The 14,335-nt window shown below is 36.1% G+C and overlaps 7 protein-coding genes across 15 annotated transcripts; all 7 read right to left on the minus strand.

The window, feature by feature from the left end:
• Nucleotides 1-311: 311 nt before the first annotated feature.
• On the minus strand, nucleotides 312-826 carry LOC121467963. Of its 2 annotated transcripts, none has more exons than XM_041710749.1 (2): nucleotides 488-826; nucleotides 312-423 (listed from the first exon to the last, which is right to left on the minus strand). In XM_041710749.1, exons 1-2 carry the CDS (start codon nucleotides 819-821, stop codon nucleotides 386-388), a joined length of 372 nt encoding a protein of 123 aa, XP_041566683.1. In that variant the 5' UTR covers nucleotides 822-826; the 3' UTR covers nucleotides 312-385. The 2 variants fall into 2 exon arrangements, with proteins under 2 accessions (XP_041566683.1, XP_041566684.1); XM_041710750.1 differs by having other exon boundaries at nucleotides 371-420.
• A 574-nt stretch (nucleotides 827-1,400) lies between these two features.
• LOC121466757 lies at nucleotides 1,401-5,180 on the minus strand. Of its 3 annotated transcripts, none has more exons than XM_041707077.1 (2): nucleotides 1,572-1,920; nucleotides 1,401-1,507 (listed from the first exon to the last, which is right to left on the minus strand). In XM_041707077.1, the coding sequence occupies exons 1-2, from the start codon at nucleotides 1,903-1,905 to the stop codon at nucleotides 1,470-1,472; spliced, it is 372 nt and encodes a 123-aa protein (XP_041563011.1). In that variant the 5' UTR covers nucleotides 1,906-1,920; the 3' UTR covers nucleotides 1,401-1,469. The 3 variants fall into 3 exon arrangements, with proteins under 3 accessions (XP_041563011.1, XP_041563013.1, XP_041563014.1); XM_041707079.1 differs by lacking the exon at nucleotides 1,572-1,920 and adding an exon at nucleotides 4,823-5,180 and having other exon boundaries at nucleotides 1,455-1,507; XM_041707080.1 differs by having other exon boundaries at nucleotides 1,455-1,504.
• Nucleotides 3,590-4,095, minus strand: LOC121466756. Its single transcript, XM_041707076.1, has 2 exons — nucleotides 3,737-4,095; nucleotides 3,590-3,672 (listed from the first exon to the last, which is right to left on the minus strand). The coding sequence occupies exons 1-2, from the start codon at nucleotides 4,068-4,070 to the stop codon at nucleotides 3,635-3,637; spliced, it is 372 nt and encodes a 123-aa protein (XP_041563010.1). The 5' UTR covers nucleotides 4,071-4,095; the 3' UTR covers nucleotides 3,590-3,634.
• Nucleotides 5,181-7,786: 2,606 nt separating the features above from the next.
• On the minus strand, nucleotides 7,787-9,769 carry LOC121466758. 5 transcript variants are annotated; one of them, XM_041707083.1, is made up of 3 exons: nucleotides 9,652-9,769; nucleotides 9,149-9,489; nucleotides 7,787-8,001 (listed from the first exon to the last, which is right to left on the minus strand). In XM_041707083.1, the coding sequence occupies exons 2-3, from the start codon at nucleotides 9,480-9,482 to the stop codon at nucleotides 7,964-7,966; spliced, it is 372 nt and encodes a 123-aa protein (XP_041563017.1). In that variant the 5' UTR covers nucleotides 9,483-9,489; nucleotides 9,652-9,769; the 3' UTR covers nucleotides 7,787-7,963. The 5 variants fall into 5 exon arrangements, with proteins under 5 accessions (XP_041563017.1, XP_041563015.1, XP_041563019.1 ...); XM_041707081.1 differs by having other exon boundaries at nucleotides 9,149-9,768; XM_041707085.1 differs by lacking the exons at nucleotides 9,149-9,489; nucleotides 9,652-9,769 and adding an exon at nucleotides 8,066-8,406 and having other exon boundaries at nucleotides 7,949-7,998.
• Nucleotides 9,770-10,478: 709 nt separating this feature from the next.
• On the minus strand, nucleotides 10,479-10,936 carry LOC121466759. 2 transcript variants are annotated; one of them, XM_041707087.1, is made up of 2 exons: nucleotides 10,596-10,936; nucleotides 10,479-10,528 (listed from the first exon to the last, which is right to left on the minus strand). In XM_041707087.1, exons 1-2 carry the CDS (start codon nucleotides 10,927-10,929, stop codon nucleotides 10,494-10,496), a joined length of 369 nt encoding a protein of 122 aa, XP_041563021.1. In that variant the 5' UTR covers nucleotides 10,930-10,936; the 3' UTR covers nucleotides 10,479-10,493. The 2 variants fall into 2 exon arrangements, with proteins under 2 accessions (XP_041563021.1, XP_041563020.1); XM_041707086.1 differs by having other exon boundaries at nucleotides 10,479-10,531.
• Nucleotides 10,937-11,869: 933 nt separating this feature from the next.
• LOC121467950 lies at nucleotides 11,870-12,359 on the minus strand. Its single transcript, XM_041710729.1, has 2 exons — nucleotides 12,019-12,359; nucleotides 11,870-11,954 (listed from the first exon to the last, which is right to left on the minus strand). Exons 1-2 carry the CDS (start codon nucleotides 12,350-12,352, stop codon nucleotides 11,890-11,892), a joined length of 399 nt encoding a protein of 132 aa, XP_041566663.1. The 5' UTR covers nucleotides 12,353-12,359; the 3' UTR covers nucleotides 11,870-11,889.
• Nucleotides 12,360-13,274: 915 nt separating this feature from the next.
• Nucleotides 13,275-13,782, minus strand: LOC121467943. Its single transcript, XM_041710701.1, has 2 exons — nucleotides 13,442-13,782; nucleotides 13,275-13,377 (listed from the first exon to the last, which is right to left on the minus strand). The coding sequence occupies exons 1-2, from the start codon at nucleotides 13,773-13,775 to the stop codon at nucleotides 13,313-13,315; spliced, it is 399 nt and encodes a 132-aa protein (XP_041566635.1). The 5' UTR covers nucleotides 13,776-13,782; the 3' UTR covers nucleotides 13,275-13,312.
• Nucleotides 13,783-14,335: the final 553 nt, after the last annotated feature.

Below are 14,335 nucleotides of genomic sequence, written 5' to 3' on the forward strand. Positions count from 1 at the left end.
GTTCTTTTTCAAAAAAAGGAAAGAGGCAAATTCAAATGTGACCAGACTATAGGTCTGATCAAAATACTAAATTCAGTGTTGTGTTATGTTTTTTTTGATAATAGAATAGGGTTATTCAATAGCTGAGAAGCAAATGGAATGAATTAAATGTTAAAATGAATTCGATTTTGCAATGAGAATAAGAATTGAAATTTGTGTATAATGTTGTTTAGAATGTAAAATAATGAAAGATTATGAAATAAGAGAAAAATGTTAAGCGTAAGATAATATATCGAATAAATAAATGGTATTTGAAATTGATGAGTTAAAGAAAACACAAGCTATAATCTGGGATTTATAAGTCATTTGAAATATTAAGATTACAGTACACGAGGACGTGAAATTGTCAGATTGGCTGTGTCGTTTCCATCACAAAGTCGTCTTCTAAGAAATACAAATTGTATTAATATAAAAATTGAATTAGTTCGATTTTATTTTGTTTACTTACCATCCAAGGAGAAAATGAGCTTTTGAATTTTATTGGGCCGAATTTTATTTATCATGCCGCCGCCCATTCTGCCCATTGGATGGTTGCACATTTTATTGTTCATTTGCAAGGCAACGATGTCCGTGTCAGTGCTGGACATGATTTGGTAGCGACTCTTTTCCTCCTCGCTCAGGTGTTTCCAGGACCGGGCCCCCTCCCTTGCGATTTCCGGCCAGCTCAGGGCACTATCGCGTTGACAGAAGTCGCGCAAATAATTAAAAAATCCATTCTTTACCAACGATCTGTCACTCATGTTATGGCTTCCGTCCACTTCTTCTGACTTGCTAAAGGACATATTTAATCTGAGTATGAAAAATAAAGAGATATATATATATAAAAGTAGATTGTTATTGGCGCTCCCCTCTCAACTGCCCATTTTTGTCCACTATGCCCACTATTAAGTGCAATAAAATTAGTTTGTCCTGCATGAAAGGAAACTGATGTACTGAGTGCCTGCCCCAGAGACCGCAGAGTTGTGTCCTGTCGAAAAGTCACTTAATCAGCGAGGAACCGGAGGCCGGAACCAGAAGGGGATATCCTGCGGGATTTTTATACTTTTGTTCTTTTTCAAAAAAAGGAAAGAGGCAAATTTAAATGTGACCAGACTATAGGTCTGATAAAAATACTAAATTCAGTGTTGTGTTATGTTTTTTTGATAATAGAATAGGGTTATTCAATAGCTGAGAAGCAAATGGAATGAATTAAATGTTAAAATGAATTCGATTATGCAATGAGAATAAGAATTGAAATTTGTGTATAATGTTGTGTAGAATGTAAAATAATGAAAGATTATGAAATAAGAGAAAAATGTTAAGCGTAAGATAATATATCGAATAAATAAATGGTATTTGAAATTGATGAGTTAAAGAAAACACAAGCTATAATCTGGGATTTATAAGTCATTTGAAATATTAAGATTACAGTACACGAGGACGTGAAATTGTCAGATTGGCTGTGTCGTTTCCATCACAAAGTCGTCTTCTAAGAAAAACAAATTGTATTAATATAAAAATTGAATTAGTTCGATTTTATTTTGTTTACTTACCATCCAAGGAGAAAATGAGCTTTTGAATTTTATTGGGCCGAATTTTATTTATCATGCCGCCGCCCATTCTGCCCATTGGATGGTTGCACATTTTATTGTTCATTTGCAAGGCAACGATGTCCGTGTCAGTGCTGGACATGATTTGGTAGCGACTCTTTTCCTCCTCGCTCAGGTGTTTCCAGGACCGGGCCCCCTCCCTTGCGATTTCCGGCCAGCTCAGGGCACTATCGCGTTGACAGAAGTCGCGCAAATAATTAAAAAATCCATTCTTTACCAACGATCTGTCACTCATGTTATGGCTTCCGTCCACTTCTTCTGACTTGCTAAAGGACATATTTAATCTGAGTATGAAAAATAAAGAGATATATATATAAAAGTAGATTGTTATTGGCGCTCCCCTCTCAACTGCCCATTTTTGTCCACTATGCCCACTATTAAGTGCAATAAAATTAGTTTGTCCTGCATGAAGGGAAACTGATGTACTGAGTGCCTGCCCCAGAGACCGCAGAGTTGTGTCCTGTCGAAAAGTCACTTAATCAGCGAGGAACCGGAGGCCGGAACCAGAAGGGGATATCCTGCGGGATTTTTATACTTTTGTTCTTTTTCAAAAAAAGGAAAGAGGCAAATTTAAATGTGACCAGACTATAGGTCTGATAAAAATACTAAATTCAGTGTTGTGTTATGTTTTTTTTGATAATAGAATAGGGTTATTCAATAGCTGAGAAGCAAATGGAATGAATTAAATGTTAAAATGAATTCGATTTTGCAATGAGAATAAGAATTGAAATTTGTGTATAATGTTGTGTAGAATGTAAAATAATGAAAGATTATGAAATAAGAGAAAAATTTTAAGCGTAAGATAATATATCGAATAAATAAATGGTATTTGAAATTGATGAGTTAAAGAAAACACAAGCTATAATCTGGGATTTATAAGTCATTTGAAATATTAAGATTACAGTACACGAGGACGTGTAATTGTCAGATTGGCCGTGTCGTTTCCATCACAAAGTCGTCTTCTAAGAAATACAAATTGTATTAATATAAAAATTGAATTAGTTCGATTTTATTTTGTTTACTTACCATCCAAGGAGAAAATGAGCTTTTGAATTTTATTGGGCCGAATTTTATTTATCATGCCGCCGCCCATTCTGCCCATTGGATGGTTGCACATTTTATTGTTCATTTGCAAGGCAACGATGTCCGTGTCAGTGCTGGACATGATTTGGTAGCGACTCTTTTCCTCCTCGCTCAGGTGTTTCCAGGACCGGGCCCCTCCCTTGCGATTTCCGGCCAGCTCAGGGCACTATCGCGTTGACAGAAGACGCGCAAATAATTAAAAAATCCATTCTTTACCAACGATCTGTCACTCATGTTATGGCTTCCGTCCACTTCTTCTGACTTGCTAAAGGACATATTCAATCTGAGTATGAAAAATAAAGAGATATATATATAAAAGTAGATTGTTATTGGCGCTCCCCTCTCAACTGCCCATTTTTGTCCACTATGCCCACTATTAAGTGCAATAAAATTAGTTTGTCCTGCATGAAAGGAAACTGATGTAGTGAGTGCCTGCCCCAGAGACCGCAGAGTTGTGTCCTGTCGAAAAGTCACTTAATCAGCGAGGAACCGGAGGCCGGAACCAGAAGGGGATATCCTGCGGGATTTTTATACTTTTGTTCTTTTTCAAAAAAAGGAAAGAGGCAAATTTAAATGTGACCAGACTATAGGTCTGATAAAAATACTAAATTCAGTGTTGTGTTATGTTTTTTTTGATAATAGAATAGGGTTATTCAATAGCTGGGAAGCAAATGGAATGAATTAAATGTTAAAATGAATTCGATTTTGCAATGAGAATAAGAATTGAAATTTGTGTATAATGTTGTGTAGAATGTAAAATAATGAAAGATTATGAAATAAGAGAAAAATGTTAAGCGTAAGATAATATATTGAATAAATAAATGGTATTTGAAATTGATGAGTTAAAGAAAACACAAGCTATAATCTGGGATTTATAAGTCATTTGAAATATTAAGATTACAATACAGGAGGACGTGTAATTGTCAGATTGGCCGTGTCGTTTCCATCACAAAGTCGTCTTCTAAGAAATACAAATTGTATTAATATAAACATTGAATTAGTTTGATTTTATTTTGTTTACTTACCATCCAAGGAGAAAATGAGCTTTTGAATTTTATTGGGCCGAATTTTATTTATCATGCCGCCGCCCATTCTGCCCATTGGATGGTTGCACATTTTATTGTTCATTTGCAAGGCAACGATGTCCGTGTCAGTGCTGGACATGATTTGGTAGCGACTCTTTTCCTCCTCGCTCAGGTGTTTCCAGGACCGGGCCCCCTCCCTTGCGATTTCCGGCCAGCTCAGGGCACTATCGCGTTGACAGAAGTCGCGCAAATAATTAAAAAATCCATTCTTTACCAACGATCTGTCACTCATGTTATGGCTTCCGTCCACTTCTTCTGACTTGCTAAAGGACATATTCAATCTGAGTATGAAAAATAAAGAGATATATATATATAAAAGTAGATTGTTATTGGCGCTCCCCTCTCAACTGCCCATTTTTGTCCACTATGCCCACTATTAAGTGCAATAAAATTAGTTTGTCCTGCATGAAGGGAAACTGATGTAGTGAGTGCCTGCCCCAGAGACCGCAGAGTTGTGTCCTGTCGAAAAGTCACTTAATCAGCGAGGAACCGGAGGCCGGAACCAGAAGGGGATATCCTGCGGGATTTTTATACTTTTGTTCTTTTTCAAAAAAAGGAAAGAGGCAAATTCAAATGTGACCAGACTATAGGTCTGATCAAAATACTAAATTCAGTGTTGTGTTATGTTTTTTTTTGATAATAGAATAGGATTATTCAATAGCTGAGAAGCAAATGGAATGAATTAAATGTTAAAATGAATTCGATTATGCAATGAGAATAAGAATTGAAATTTGTGTATAATGTTGTTTAGAATGTAAAATAATGAAAGATTATGAAATAAGAGAAAAATGTTAAGCGTAAGATAATATATTGAATAAATAAATGGTATTTGAAATTGATGAGTTAAAGAAAACACAAGCTATAATCTGGGATTTATAAGTCATTTGAAATATTAAGATTACAATACACGAGGACGTGTAATTGTCAGATTGGCCGTGTCGTTTCCATCACAAAGTCGTCTTCTAAGAAATACAAATTGTATTAATATAAACATTGAATTAGTTTGATTTTATTTTGTTTACTTACCATCCAAGGAGAAAATGAGCTTTTGAATTTTATTGGGCCGAATTTTATTTATCATGCCGCCGCCCATTCTGCCCATTGGATGGTTGCACATTTTATTGTTCATTTGCAAGGCAACGATGTCCGTGTCAGTGCTGGACATGATTTGGTAGCGACTCTTTTCCTCCTCGCTCAGGTGTTTCCAGGACCGGGCCCCCTCCCTTGCGATTTCCGGCCAGCTCAGGGCACTATCGCGTTGACAGAAGTCGCGCAAATAATTAAAAAATCCATTCTTTACCAACGATCTGTCACTCATGTTATGGCTTCCGTCCACTTCTTCTGACTTGCTAAAGGACATATTCAATCTGAGTATGAAAAATAAAGAGATATATATATATAAGTAGATTGTTATTGGCGCTCCCCTCTCAACTGCCCATTTTTGTCCACTATGCCCACTATTAAGTGCAATAAAATTAGTTTGTCCTGCATGAAGGGAAACTGATGTAGTGAGTGCCTGCCCCAGAGACCGCAGAGTTGTGTCCTGTCGAAAAGTCACTTAATCAGCGAGGAACCGGAGGCCGGAACCAGAAGGGGATATCCTGCGGGATTTTTATACTTTTGTTCTTTTTCAAAAAAAGGAAAGAGGCAAATTCAAATGTGACCAGACTATAGGTCTGATCAAAATACTAAATTCAGTGTTGTGTTATGTTTTTTTTGATAATAGAATAGGATTATTCAATAGCTGAGAAGCAAATGGAATGAATTAAATGTTAAAATGAATTCGATTATGCAATGAGAATAAGAATTGAAATTTGTGTATAATGTTGTTTAGAATGTAAAATAATGAAAGATTATGAAATAAGAGAAAAATTTTAAGCGTAAGATAATATATCGAATAAATAAATGGTATTTGAAATTGATGAGTTAAAGAAAACACAAGCTATAATCTGGGATTTATAAGTCATTTGAAATATTAAGATTACAGTACACGAGGACGTGAAATTGTCAGATTGGCTGTGTCGTTTCCATCACAAAGTCGTATTCTAAGAAATACAAATTGTATTAATATAAAAATTGAATTAGTTCGATTTTATTTTGTTTACTTACCATCCAAGAAGAAAATGAGCTTTTGAATTTTATTGGGCCGAATTTTATTTATCATGCCGCCGCCCATTCTGCCCATTGGATGGTTGCACATTTTATTGTTCATTTGCAAGGCAACGATGTCCGTGTCAGTGCTGGACATGATTTGGTAGCGACTCTTTTCCTCCTCGCTCAGGTGTTTCCAGGACCGGGCCCCCTCCCTTGCGATTTCCGGCCAGCTCAGGGCACTATCGCGTTGACAGAAGTCGCGCAAATAATTAAAAAATCCATTCTTTACCAACGATCTGTCACTCATGTTATGGCTTCCGTCCACTTCTTCTGACTTGCTAAAGGACATATTCAATCTGAGTATGAAAAATAAAGAGATATATATATATAAGTAGATTGTTATTGGCGCTCCCCTCTCAACTGCCCATTTTTGTCCACTATGCCCACTATTAAGTGCAATAAAATTAGTTTGTCCTGCATGAAGGGAAACTGATGTAGTGACTGCCTGCCCCAGAGACCGCAGAGTTGTGTCCTGTCGAAAAGTCACTTAATAAGCGAGGAACCGGAGGCCGGAACCAGAAGGGGATATCCTGCGGTATTTTTATACTTTTGTTCTTTTTCAAAAAAAGGAAAGAGGCAAATTCAAATGTGACCAGACTATAGGTCTGATCAAAATACTAAATTCAGTGTTGTGTTATGTTTTTTTATACCCTTGCAGAGGGTATTATAATTTCAGTCAGAAGTTTGCAACGCAGTGAAGGAGACATCTCCGACCCTATAAAGTATATATATTCTTGATCAGCATCACTAGGCGAGTCGATCTAGCCATGTCCGTCTGTCCGTCCGCCTGTCCGTCTGTCCGTCCGTTTATATGCAAACTAGTCTCTCAGTTTTAAAGCTATCTGCATGAAACTTTCCCAAAAGTTGTCTTTCTATTGCAGGTAGTATATAAGTCGGAACGAGCCGGATCGGACGACTATAGCATATAGCTCCCATAGGAACAAACGGAAAAATAAATGAAAAAAATTATAACTTTGCTGTTTTTTAATTTTTTGTTTAGTTCTTCGACATTTAGTAATGGTTAAATTTTTCCGATTTACGGTTTAAATTTCATCAAAATCGGACGACTATAGCATATAGCTCCCATAGGAACAATCGGAAAAAGAAATGAAAAAATTATAACTTTGCTGTTTTTCAATTTTTTGTTTAGTTCTTCGACATTTAGTAATGGTTAAATATTTCCGATTTACGGTTTAAATTTCATCAAAATCGGACGACTATAGCATATAGCTCCCATAGGAACAATCGGAAAAATAAATGAAAAAAAATTATAACTTTTCTGTTTTTTATTTTTTTGTTTTGTTCTTCGACATTTAGTAATGGTTAAATATTTCCGATTTACGGTTTAAATTTCATCAAAGTCGGACGACTATATCATATAGCTCTCATAGGAACAATCGGAAAAATAAATGAAAAAAATTTTAACTTTTCTGTTTTTTAATTTTTTGTTTAGTTCTTCGACATATAGCAATGGTTAAATATTTCAGAATTATGGTTTAAATTTTATCAAAATCGGACTCTATATCATATAGCTCCCTAAGAAATAATAAAAATATATAAAATAACTATCAAATAATTGAGCTGCAAATCATCATAGCTTCAATGTTTTTAAACATATACGAAAGTAAATCATAATTTTAATGTTTTCAAAAATGTTTAATTCTTGCAATAGCTGCAAGGGTATATGAACTTCGGCTTGCCGAAGTTTGCTTTCTTTCTTGTTTGATAATAGAATAGGGTTATTCAATAGGTGAGAAGCAAATGGAATGAATTAAATGTTAAAATGAATTCGATTATGCAATGAGAATAAGAATTGAAATTTGTGTATAATGTTGTTTAGAATGTAAAATAATGAAAGATTATGAAATAAGAGAAACATTTTAAGCGTAAGATAATATATCGAATAAATAAATGGTATTTGAAATTGATGAGTTAAAGAAAACACAAGCTATAATCTGGGATTTATAAGTCATTTGAAATATTAAGATTACAGTACACGAGGACGTGAAATTGTCAGATTGGCTGTGTCGTTTCCATCACAAAGTCGTCTTCTAAGAAATACAAATTGTATTAATATAAAAATTGAATTAGTTCGATTTTATTTTGTTTACTTACCATCCAAGGAGAAAATGAGCTTTTGAATTTTATTGGGCCGAATTTTATTTATCATGCCGCCGCCCATTCTGCCCATTGGATGGTTGCACATTTTATTGTTCATTTGCAAGGCAACGATGTCCGTGTCAGTGCTGGACATGATTTGGTAGCGACTCTTTTCCTCCTCGCTCAGGTGTTTCCAGGACCGGGCCCCCTCCCTTGCGATTTCCGGCCAGCTCAGGGCACTATTGCGTTGACAGAAGTCGCGCAAATAATTAAAAAATCCATTCTTTACCAACGATCTGTCACTCATGTTATGGCTTCCGTCCACTTCTTCTGACTTGCTAAAGGACATATTCAATCTGAGTATGAAAAATAAAGAGATATATATATAAAAGTAGATTGTTATTGGCGCTCCCCTCTCAACTGCCCATTTTTGTCCACTATGCCCACTATTAAGTGCAATAAAATTAGTTTGTCCTGCATGAAGGGAAACTGATGTAGTGAGTGCCTGCCCCAGAGACCGCAGAGTTGTGTCCTGTCGAAAAGTCACTTAATCAGCGAGGAACCGGAGGCCGGAACCAGAAGGGGATATCCTGCGGGATTTTTATACTTTTGTTCTTTTTCAAAAAAAGGAGAGAGGCAAATTTAAATGTGACCAGACTATAGGTCTGATAAAAATACTAAATTCAGTGTTGTGTTATGTTTTTTTTGATAATAGAATAGGGTTATTCAATAGCTGAGAAGCAAATGGAATGAATTAAATGTTAAAATGAATTCGATTTTGCAATGAGAATAAGAATTGAAATTTGTGTATAATGTTGTGTAGAATGTAAAATAATGAAAGATTATGAAATAAGAGAAAAATTTTAAGCGTAAGATAATATATCGAATAAATAAATGGTATTTGAAATTGATGAGTTAAAGAAAACACAAGCTATAATCTGGGATTTATAAGTCATTTGAAATATTAAGATTACAGTACACGAGGACGTGTAATTGTCAGATTGGCCGTGTCGTTTCCATCACAAAGTCGTCTTCTAAGAAATACAAATTGTATTAATATAAAAATTGAATTAGTTCGATTTTATTTTGTTTACTTACCATCCAAGGAGAAAATGAGCTTTTGAGTTTTATTGGGCCGAATTTTATTTATCATGCCGTCGCCCATTCTGCCCGTTGGATGGTTGCACATTTTATTGTTCATTTGCAAGGCAACGATGTCCGTGTCAGTGCTGGACATGATTTGGTAGCGACTCTTTTCCTCCTCGCTCAGGTGTTTCCACGACCGGGCCCCCTCCCTTGCGATTTCCGGCCAGCTCAGGGCACTATTGCGTTGACAGAAGTCGCGCAAATAATTAAAAAATCCATTCTTTACCGACGATCTGTCACTCATGTTATGGCTTCCGTCCACTTCTTCTGACTTGCTAAAGGACATATTCAATCTGAGTATGAAAAATAAAGAGATATATATATATAAGTAGATTGTTATTGGCGCTCCCCTCTCAACTGCCCATTTTTGTCCACTATGCCCACTATTAAGTGCAATAAAATTAGTTTGTCCTGCATGAAGGGAAACTGATGTAGTGACTGCCTGCCCCAGAGACCGCAGAGTTGTGTCCTGTCGAAAAGTCACTTAATCAGCGAGGAACCGGAGGCCGGAACCAGAAGGGGATATCCTGCGGGATTTTTATACTTTTGTTCTTTTTCAAAAAAAGGAAAGAGGCAAATTCAAATGTGACCAGACTATAGGTCTGATCAAAATACTAAATTCAGTGTTGTGTTATGTTTTATTTTGATAATAGAATAGGGTTATTCAATAGCTGAGAAGCAAATGGAATGAATTAAATGTTAAAATGAATTCGATTATGCAATGCCCATTTTTGTCCACTATGAACACTATTAAGTGCAATAAAATTAGTTTGTCCTGCATGAAGGGAAACTGATGTAGTGAGTGCCTGCCCCAGAGACCGCAGAGTTGTGTCCTGTTGAAAAGTCACTTAATCAGCGAGGAACCGGAGGCCGGAACCAGAAGGGGATATCCTGCGGGATTTTTATACTTTTGTTCTTTTTCAAAAAAAGGAAAGAGGCAAATTTAAATGTGACCAGACTATAGGTCTGATAAAAATACTAAATTCAGTGTTGTGTTATGTTTTTTTTGATAATAGAATAGGGTTATTCAATAGCTGAGAAGCAAATGGAATGAATTAAATGTTAAAATGAATTCGATTTTGCAATGAGAATAAGAATTGAAATTTGTGTATAATGTTGTGTAGAATGTAAAATAATGAAAGATTATGAAATAAGAGAAAAATTTTAAGCGTAAGATAATATATCGAATAAATAAATGGTATTTGAAATTGATGAGTTAAAGAAAACACAAGCTATAATCTGGGATTTATAAGTCATTTGAAATATTAAGATTACAGTACACGAGGACGTGTAATTGTCAGATTGGCCGTGTCGTTTCCATCACAAAGTCGTCTTCTAAGAAATACAAATTGTATTAATATAAAAATTGAATTAGTTCGATTTTATTTTGTTTACTTACCATCCAAGGAGAAAATGAGCTTTTGAATTTTATTGGGCCGAATTTTATTTATCATGCCGCCGCCCATTCTGCCCATTGGATGGTTGCACATTTTATTGTTCATTTGCAAGGCAACGATGTCCGTGTCAGTGCTGGACATGATTTGGTAGCGACTCTTTTCCTCCTCGCTCAGGTGTTTCCAGGACCGGGCCCCCTCCCTTGCGATTTCCGGCCAGCTCAGGGCACTATTGCGTTGACAGAAGTCGCGCAAATAATTAAAAAATCCATTCTTTACCAACGATCTGTCACTCATGTTATGGCTTCCGTCCACTTCTTCTGACTTGCTAAAGGACATATTCAATCTGAGTATGAAAAATAAAGAGATATATATATATAAGTAGATTGTTATTGGCGCTCCCCTCTCAACTGCCCATTTTTGTCCACTATGCCCACTATTAAGTGCAATAAAATTAGTTTGTCCTGCATGAAGGGAAACTGATGTAGTGACTGCCTGCCCCAGAAACCGCAGAGTTGTGTCCTGTCGAAAAGTCACTTAATCAGCGAGGAACCGGAGGCCGGAACCAGAAGGGGATATCCTGCGGGATTTTTATACTTTTGTTCTTTTTCAAAAAAAGGAAAGAGGCAAATTCAAATGTGACCAGACTATAGGTCTGATCAAAATACTAAATTCAGTGTTGTGTTATGTTTTATTTTGATAATAGAATAGGGTTATTCAATAGCTGAGAAGCAAATGGAATGAATTAAATGTTAAAATGAATTCGATTATGCAATGCCCATTTTTGTCCACTATGCCCACTATTAAGTGCAATAAAATTAGTTTGTCCTGCATGAAGGGAAACTGATGTAGTGAGTGCCTGCCCCAGAGACCGCAGAGTTGTGTCCTGTCGAAAAGTCACTTAATCAGCGAGGAACCGGAGGCCGGAACCAGAAGGGGATATCCTGCGGGATTTTTATACTTTTGTTCTTTTTCAAAAAAAGGAAAGAGGCAAATTCAAATGTGACCAGACTATAGGTCTGATAAAAATACTAAATTCAGTGTTGTGTTATGTTTTTTTTGATAATAGAATAGGGTTATTCAATAGCTGAGAAGCAAATGGAATGAATTAAATGTTAAAATGAATTCGATTTTGCAATGAGAATAAGAATTGAGATTTGTGTATAATGTTGTGTAGAATGCAAAATAATGAAAGATTATGAAATAAGAGAAAAATTTTAAGCGTAAGCTAATATATCGAATAAATAAATGGTATTTGAAATTGATGAGTTAAAGAAAACACAAGCTATAATCTGGGATTTATAAGTCATTTGAAATATTAAGATAACAGATTGGCCGTGTCGTTTCCATCACAAAGTCGTCTTCTAAGAAATACAAATTGTATTAATATAAAAATTTAATTAGTTAGATTTTATTTTGTTTACTTACCATCCAAGGAGAAAATGAGCTTTTGAATTTTATTGGGCCGAATTTTATTTATCATGCCGCCGCCCATTCTGCCCATTGGATGGTTGCACATTTTATTGTTCATTTGCAAGGCAACAATGTTCGTGTCAGTGCTGGACATGATTTGGTAGCGACTCTTTTCCTCCTCGCTCAGGTGTTTCCAGGACCGGGCCCCCTCCCTTGCGATTTCCGGCCAGCTCAGGGCACTATTGCGTTGACAGAAGTCGCGCAAATAATTAAAAAATCCATTCTTTACCAACGATCTGTCACTCATGTTATGGCTTCCGTCCACTTCTTCTGACTTGCTAAAGGACATATTCAATCTGAGTATGAAAAATAAAGAGATATATATATATAAGTAGATTGTTATTGGCGCTCCCCTCTCAACTGCCCATTTTTGTCCACTATGCCCACTATTAAGTGCAATAAAATTAGTTTGTCCTGCATGAAGGGAAACTGATGTAGTGACTGCCTGCCCCAGAAACCGCAGAGTTGTGTCCTGTCGAAAAGTCACTTAATCAGCGAGGAACCGGAGGCCGGAACCAGAAGGGGATATCCTGCGGGATTTTTATACTTTTGTTCTTTTTCAAAAAAAGGAAAGAGGCAAATTCAAATGTGACCAGACTATAGGTCTGATCAAAATACTAAATTCAGTGTTGTGTTATGTTTTATTTTGATAATAGAATAGGGTTATTCAATAGCTGAGAAGCAAATGGAATGAATTAAATGTTAAAATGAATTCGATTATGCAATGCCCATTTTTGTCCACTATGCCCACTATTAAGTGCAATAAAATTAGTTTGTCCTGCATGAAGGGAAACTGATGTAGTGAGTGCCTGCCCCAGAGACCGCAGAGTTGTGTCCTGTCGAAAAGTCACTTAATCAGCGAGGAACCGGAGGCCGGAACCAGAAGGGGATATCCTGCGGGATTTTTATACTTTTGTTCTTTTTCAAAAAAAGGAAAGAGGCAAATTCAAATGTGACCAGACTATAGGTCTGATAAAAATACTAAATTCAGTGTTGTGTTATGTTTTTTTTGATAATAGAAAAGGGTTATTCAATAGCTGAGAAGCAAATGGAATGAATTAAATGTTAAAATGAATTCGATTTTGCAATGAGAATAAGAATTGAGATTTGTGTATAATGTTGTGTAGAATGTAAAATAATGAAAGATTATGAAATAAGAGAAAAATTTTAAGCGTAAGCTAATATATCGAATAAATAAATGGTATTTGAAATTGTTGAGTTAAAGAAAACACAAGCTATAATCTGGGATTTATAAGTCATTTGAAATATTAAGATAACAGATTGGCCGTGTCGTTTCCATCACAAAGTCGTCTTCTAAGAAATACAAATTGTATTAATATAAAAATTGAATTAGTTCGATTTTATTTTGTTTACTTACCATCCAAGGAGAAAATGAGCTTTTGAATTTTATTGGGCCGAATTTTATTTATCATGCCGCCGCCCATTCTGCCCATTGGATGGTTGCACATTTTATTGTTCATTTGCAAGGCAACGATGTCCGTGTCAGTGCTGGACATGATTTGGTAGCGACTCTTTTCCTCCTCGCTCAGGTGTTTCCAGGACCGGGCCCCCTCCCTTGCGATTTCCGGCCAGCTCAGGGCACTATTGCGTTGACAGAAGTCGCGCAAATAATTAAAAAATCCATTCTTTACCAACGATCTGTCACTCATGTTATGGCTTCCGTCCACTTCTTCTGACTTGCTAAAGGACATATTCAATCTGAGTATGAAAAATAAAGAGATATATATATATAAGTAGATTGTTATTGGCGCTCCCCTCTCAACTGCCCATTTTTGTCCACTATGCCCACTATTAAGTGCAATAAAATTAGTTTGTCCTGCATGAAGGGAAACTGATGTAGTGACTGCCTGCCCCAGAAACCGCAGAGTTGTGTCCTGTCGAAAAGTCACTTAATCAGCGAGGAACCGGAGGCCGGAACCAGAAGGGGATATCCTGCGGGATTTTTATACTTTTGTTCTTTTTCAAAAAAAGGAAAGAGGCAAATTCAAATGTGACCAGACTATAGGTCTGATCAAAATACTAAATTCAGTGTTGTGTTATGTTTTATTTTGATAATAGAATAGGGTTATTCAATAGCTGAGAAGCAAATGGAATGAATTAAATGTTAAAATGAATTCGATTATGCAATGCCCATTTTTGTCCACTATGCCCACTATTAAGTGCAATAAAATTAGTTTGTCCTGCATGAAGGGAAACTGATGTAGTGAGTGCCTGCCCCAGAGACCGCAGAGTTGTGTCCTGTCGAAAAGTC

This window comes from Drosophila elegans, unplaced genomic scaffold (genome assembly GCF_018152505.1).
Source record: "Drosophila elegans isolate 14027-0461.03 unplaced genomic scaffold, ASM1815250v1 contig_149, whole genome shotgun sequence".
Classification (NCBI taxonomy): Eukaryota; Metazoa; Arthropoda; class Insecta; order Diptera; family Drosophilidae; genus Drosophila; species Drosophila elegans.

Excerpts from the sequence above, each read along its gene's own strand:
- LOC121467963 (XM_041710749.1), bottom strand. The coding sequence starts at position 821 with ATGTCCTTTAGCAAGTCAGAAGAAGTGGACGGAAGCCATAACATGAGT. Across the intron at positions 424-487 it reads GCTCATTTTCTCCTTGGATG|AAGACGACTTTGTGATGGAA; the intron begins GTAAGTAAACAA and ends TGTATTTCTTAG.
- LOC121466757 (XM_041707077.1), bottom strand. The coding sequence starts at position 1,905 with ATGTCCTTTAGCAAGTCAGAAGAAGTGGACGGAAGCCATAACATGAGT. Across the intron at positions 1,508-1,571 it reads GCTCATTTTCTCCTTGGATG|AAGACGACTTTGTGATGGAA; the intron begins GTAAGTAAACAA and ends TGTTTTTCTTAG.
- LOC121466756 (XM_041707076.1), bottom strand. The coding sequence starts at position 4,070 with ATGTCCTTTAGCAAGTCAGAAGAAGTGGACGGAAGCCATAACATGAGT. Across the intron at positions 3,673-3,736 it reads GCTCATTTTCTCCTTGGATG|AAGACGACTTTGTGATGGAA; the intron begins GTAAGTAAACAA and ends TGTATTTCTTAG.
- LOC121466758 (XM_041707083.1), bottom strand. The coding sequence starts at position 9,482 with ATGTCCTTTAGCAAGTCAGAAGAAGTGGACGGAAGCCATAACATGAGT. Across the intron at positions 8,002-9,148 it reads GCTCATTTTCTCCTTGGATG|AAGACGACTTTGTGATGGAA; the intron begins GTAAGTAAACAA and ends TGTATTTCTTAG.
- LOC121466759 (XM_041707086.1), bottom strand. The coding sequence starts at position 10,929 with ATGTCCTTTAGCAAGTCAGAAGAAGTGGACGGAAGCCATAACATGAGT. Across the intron at positions 10,532-10,595 it reads GCTCATTTTCTCCTTGGATG|AAGACGACTTTGTGATGGAA; the intron begins GTAAGTAAACAA and ends TGTATTTCTTAG.
- LOC121467950 (XM_041710729.1), bottom strand. The coding sequence starts at position 12,352 with ATGTCCTTTAGCAAGTCAGAAGAAGTGGACGGAAGCCATAACATGAGT. Across the intron at positions 11,955-12,018 it reads GCTCATTTTCTCCTTGGATG|AAGACGACTTTGTGATGGAA; the intron begins GTAAGTAAACAA and ends TGTATTTCTTAG.
- LOC121467943 (XM_041710701.1), bottom strand. The coding sequence starts at position 13,775 with ATGTCCTTTAGCAAGTCAGAAGAAGTGGACGGAAGCCATAACATGAGT. Across the intron at positions 13,378-13,441 it reads GCTCATTTTCTCCTTGGATG|AAGACGACTTTGTGATGGAA; the intron begins GTAAGTAAACAA and ends TGTATTTCTTAG.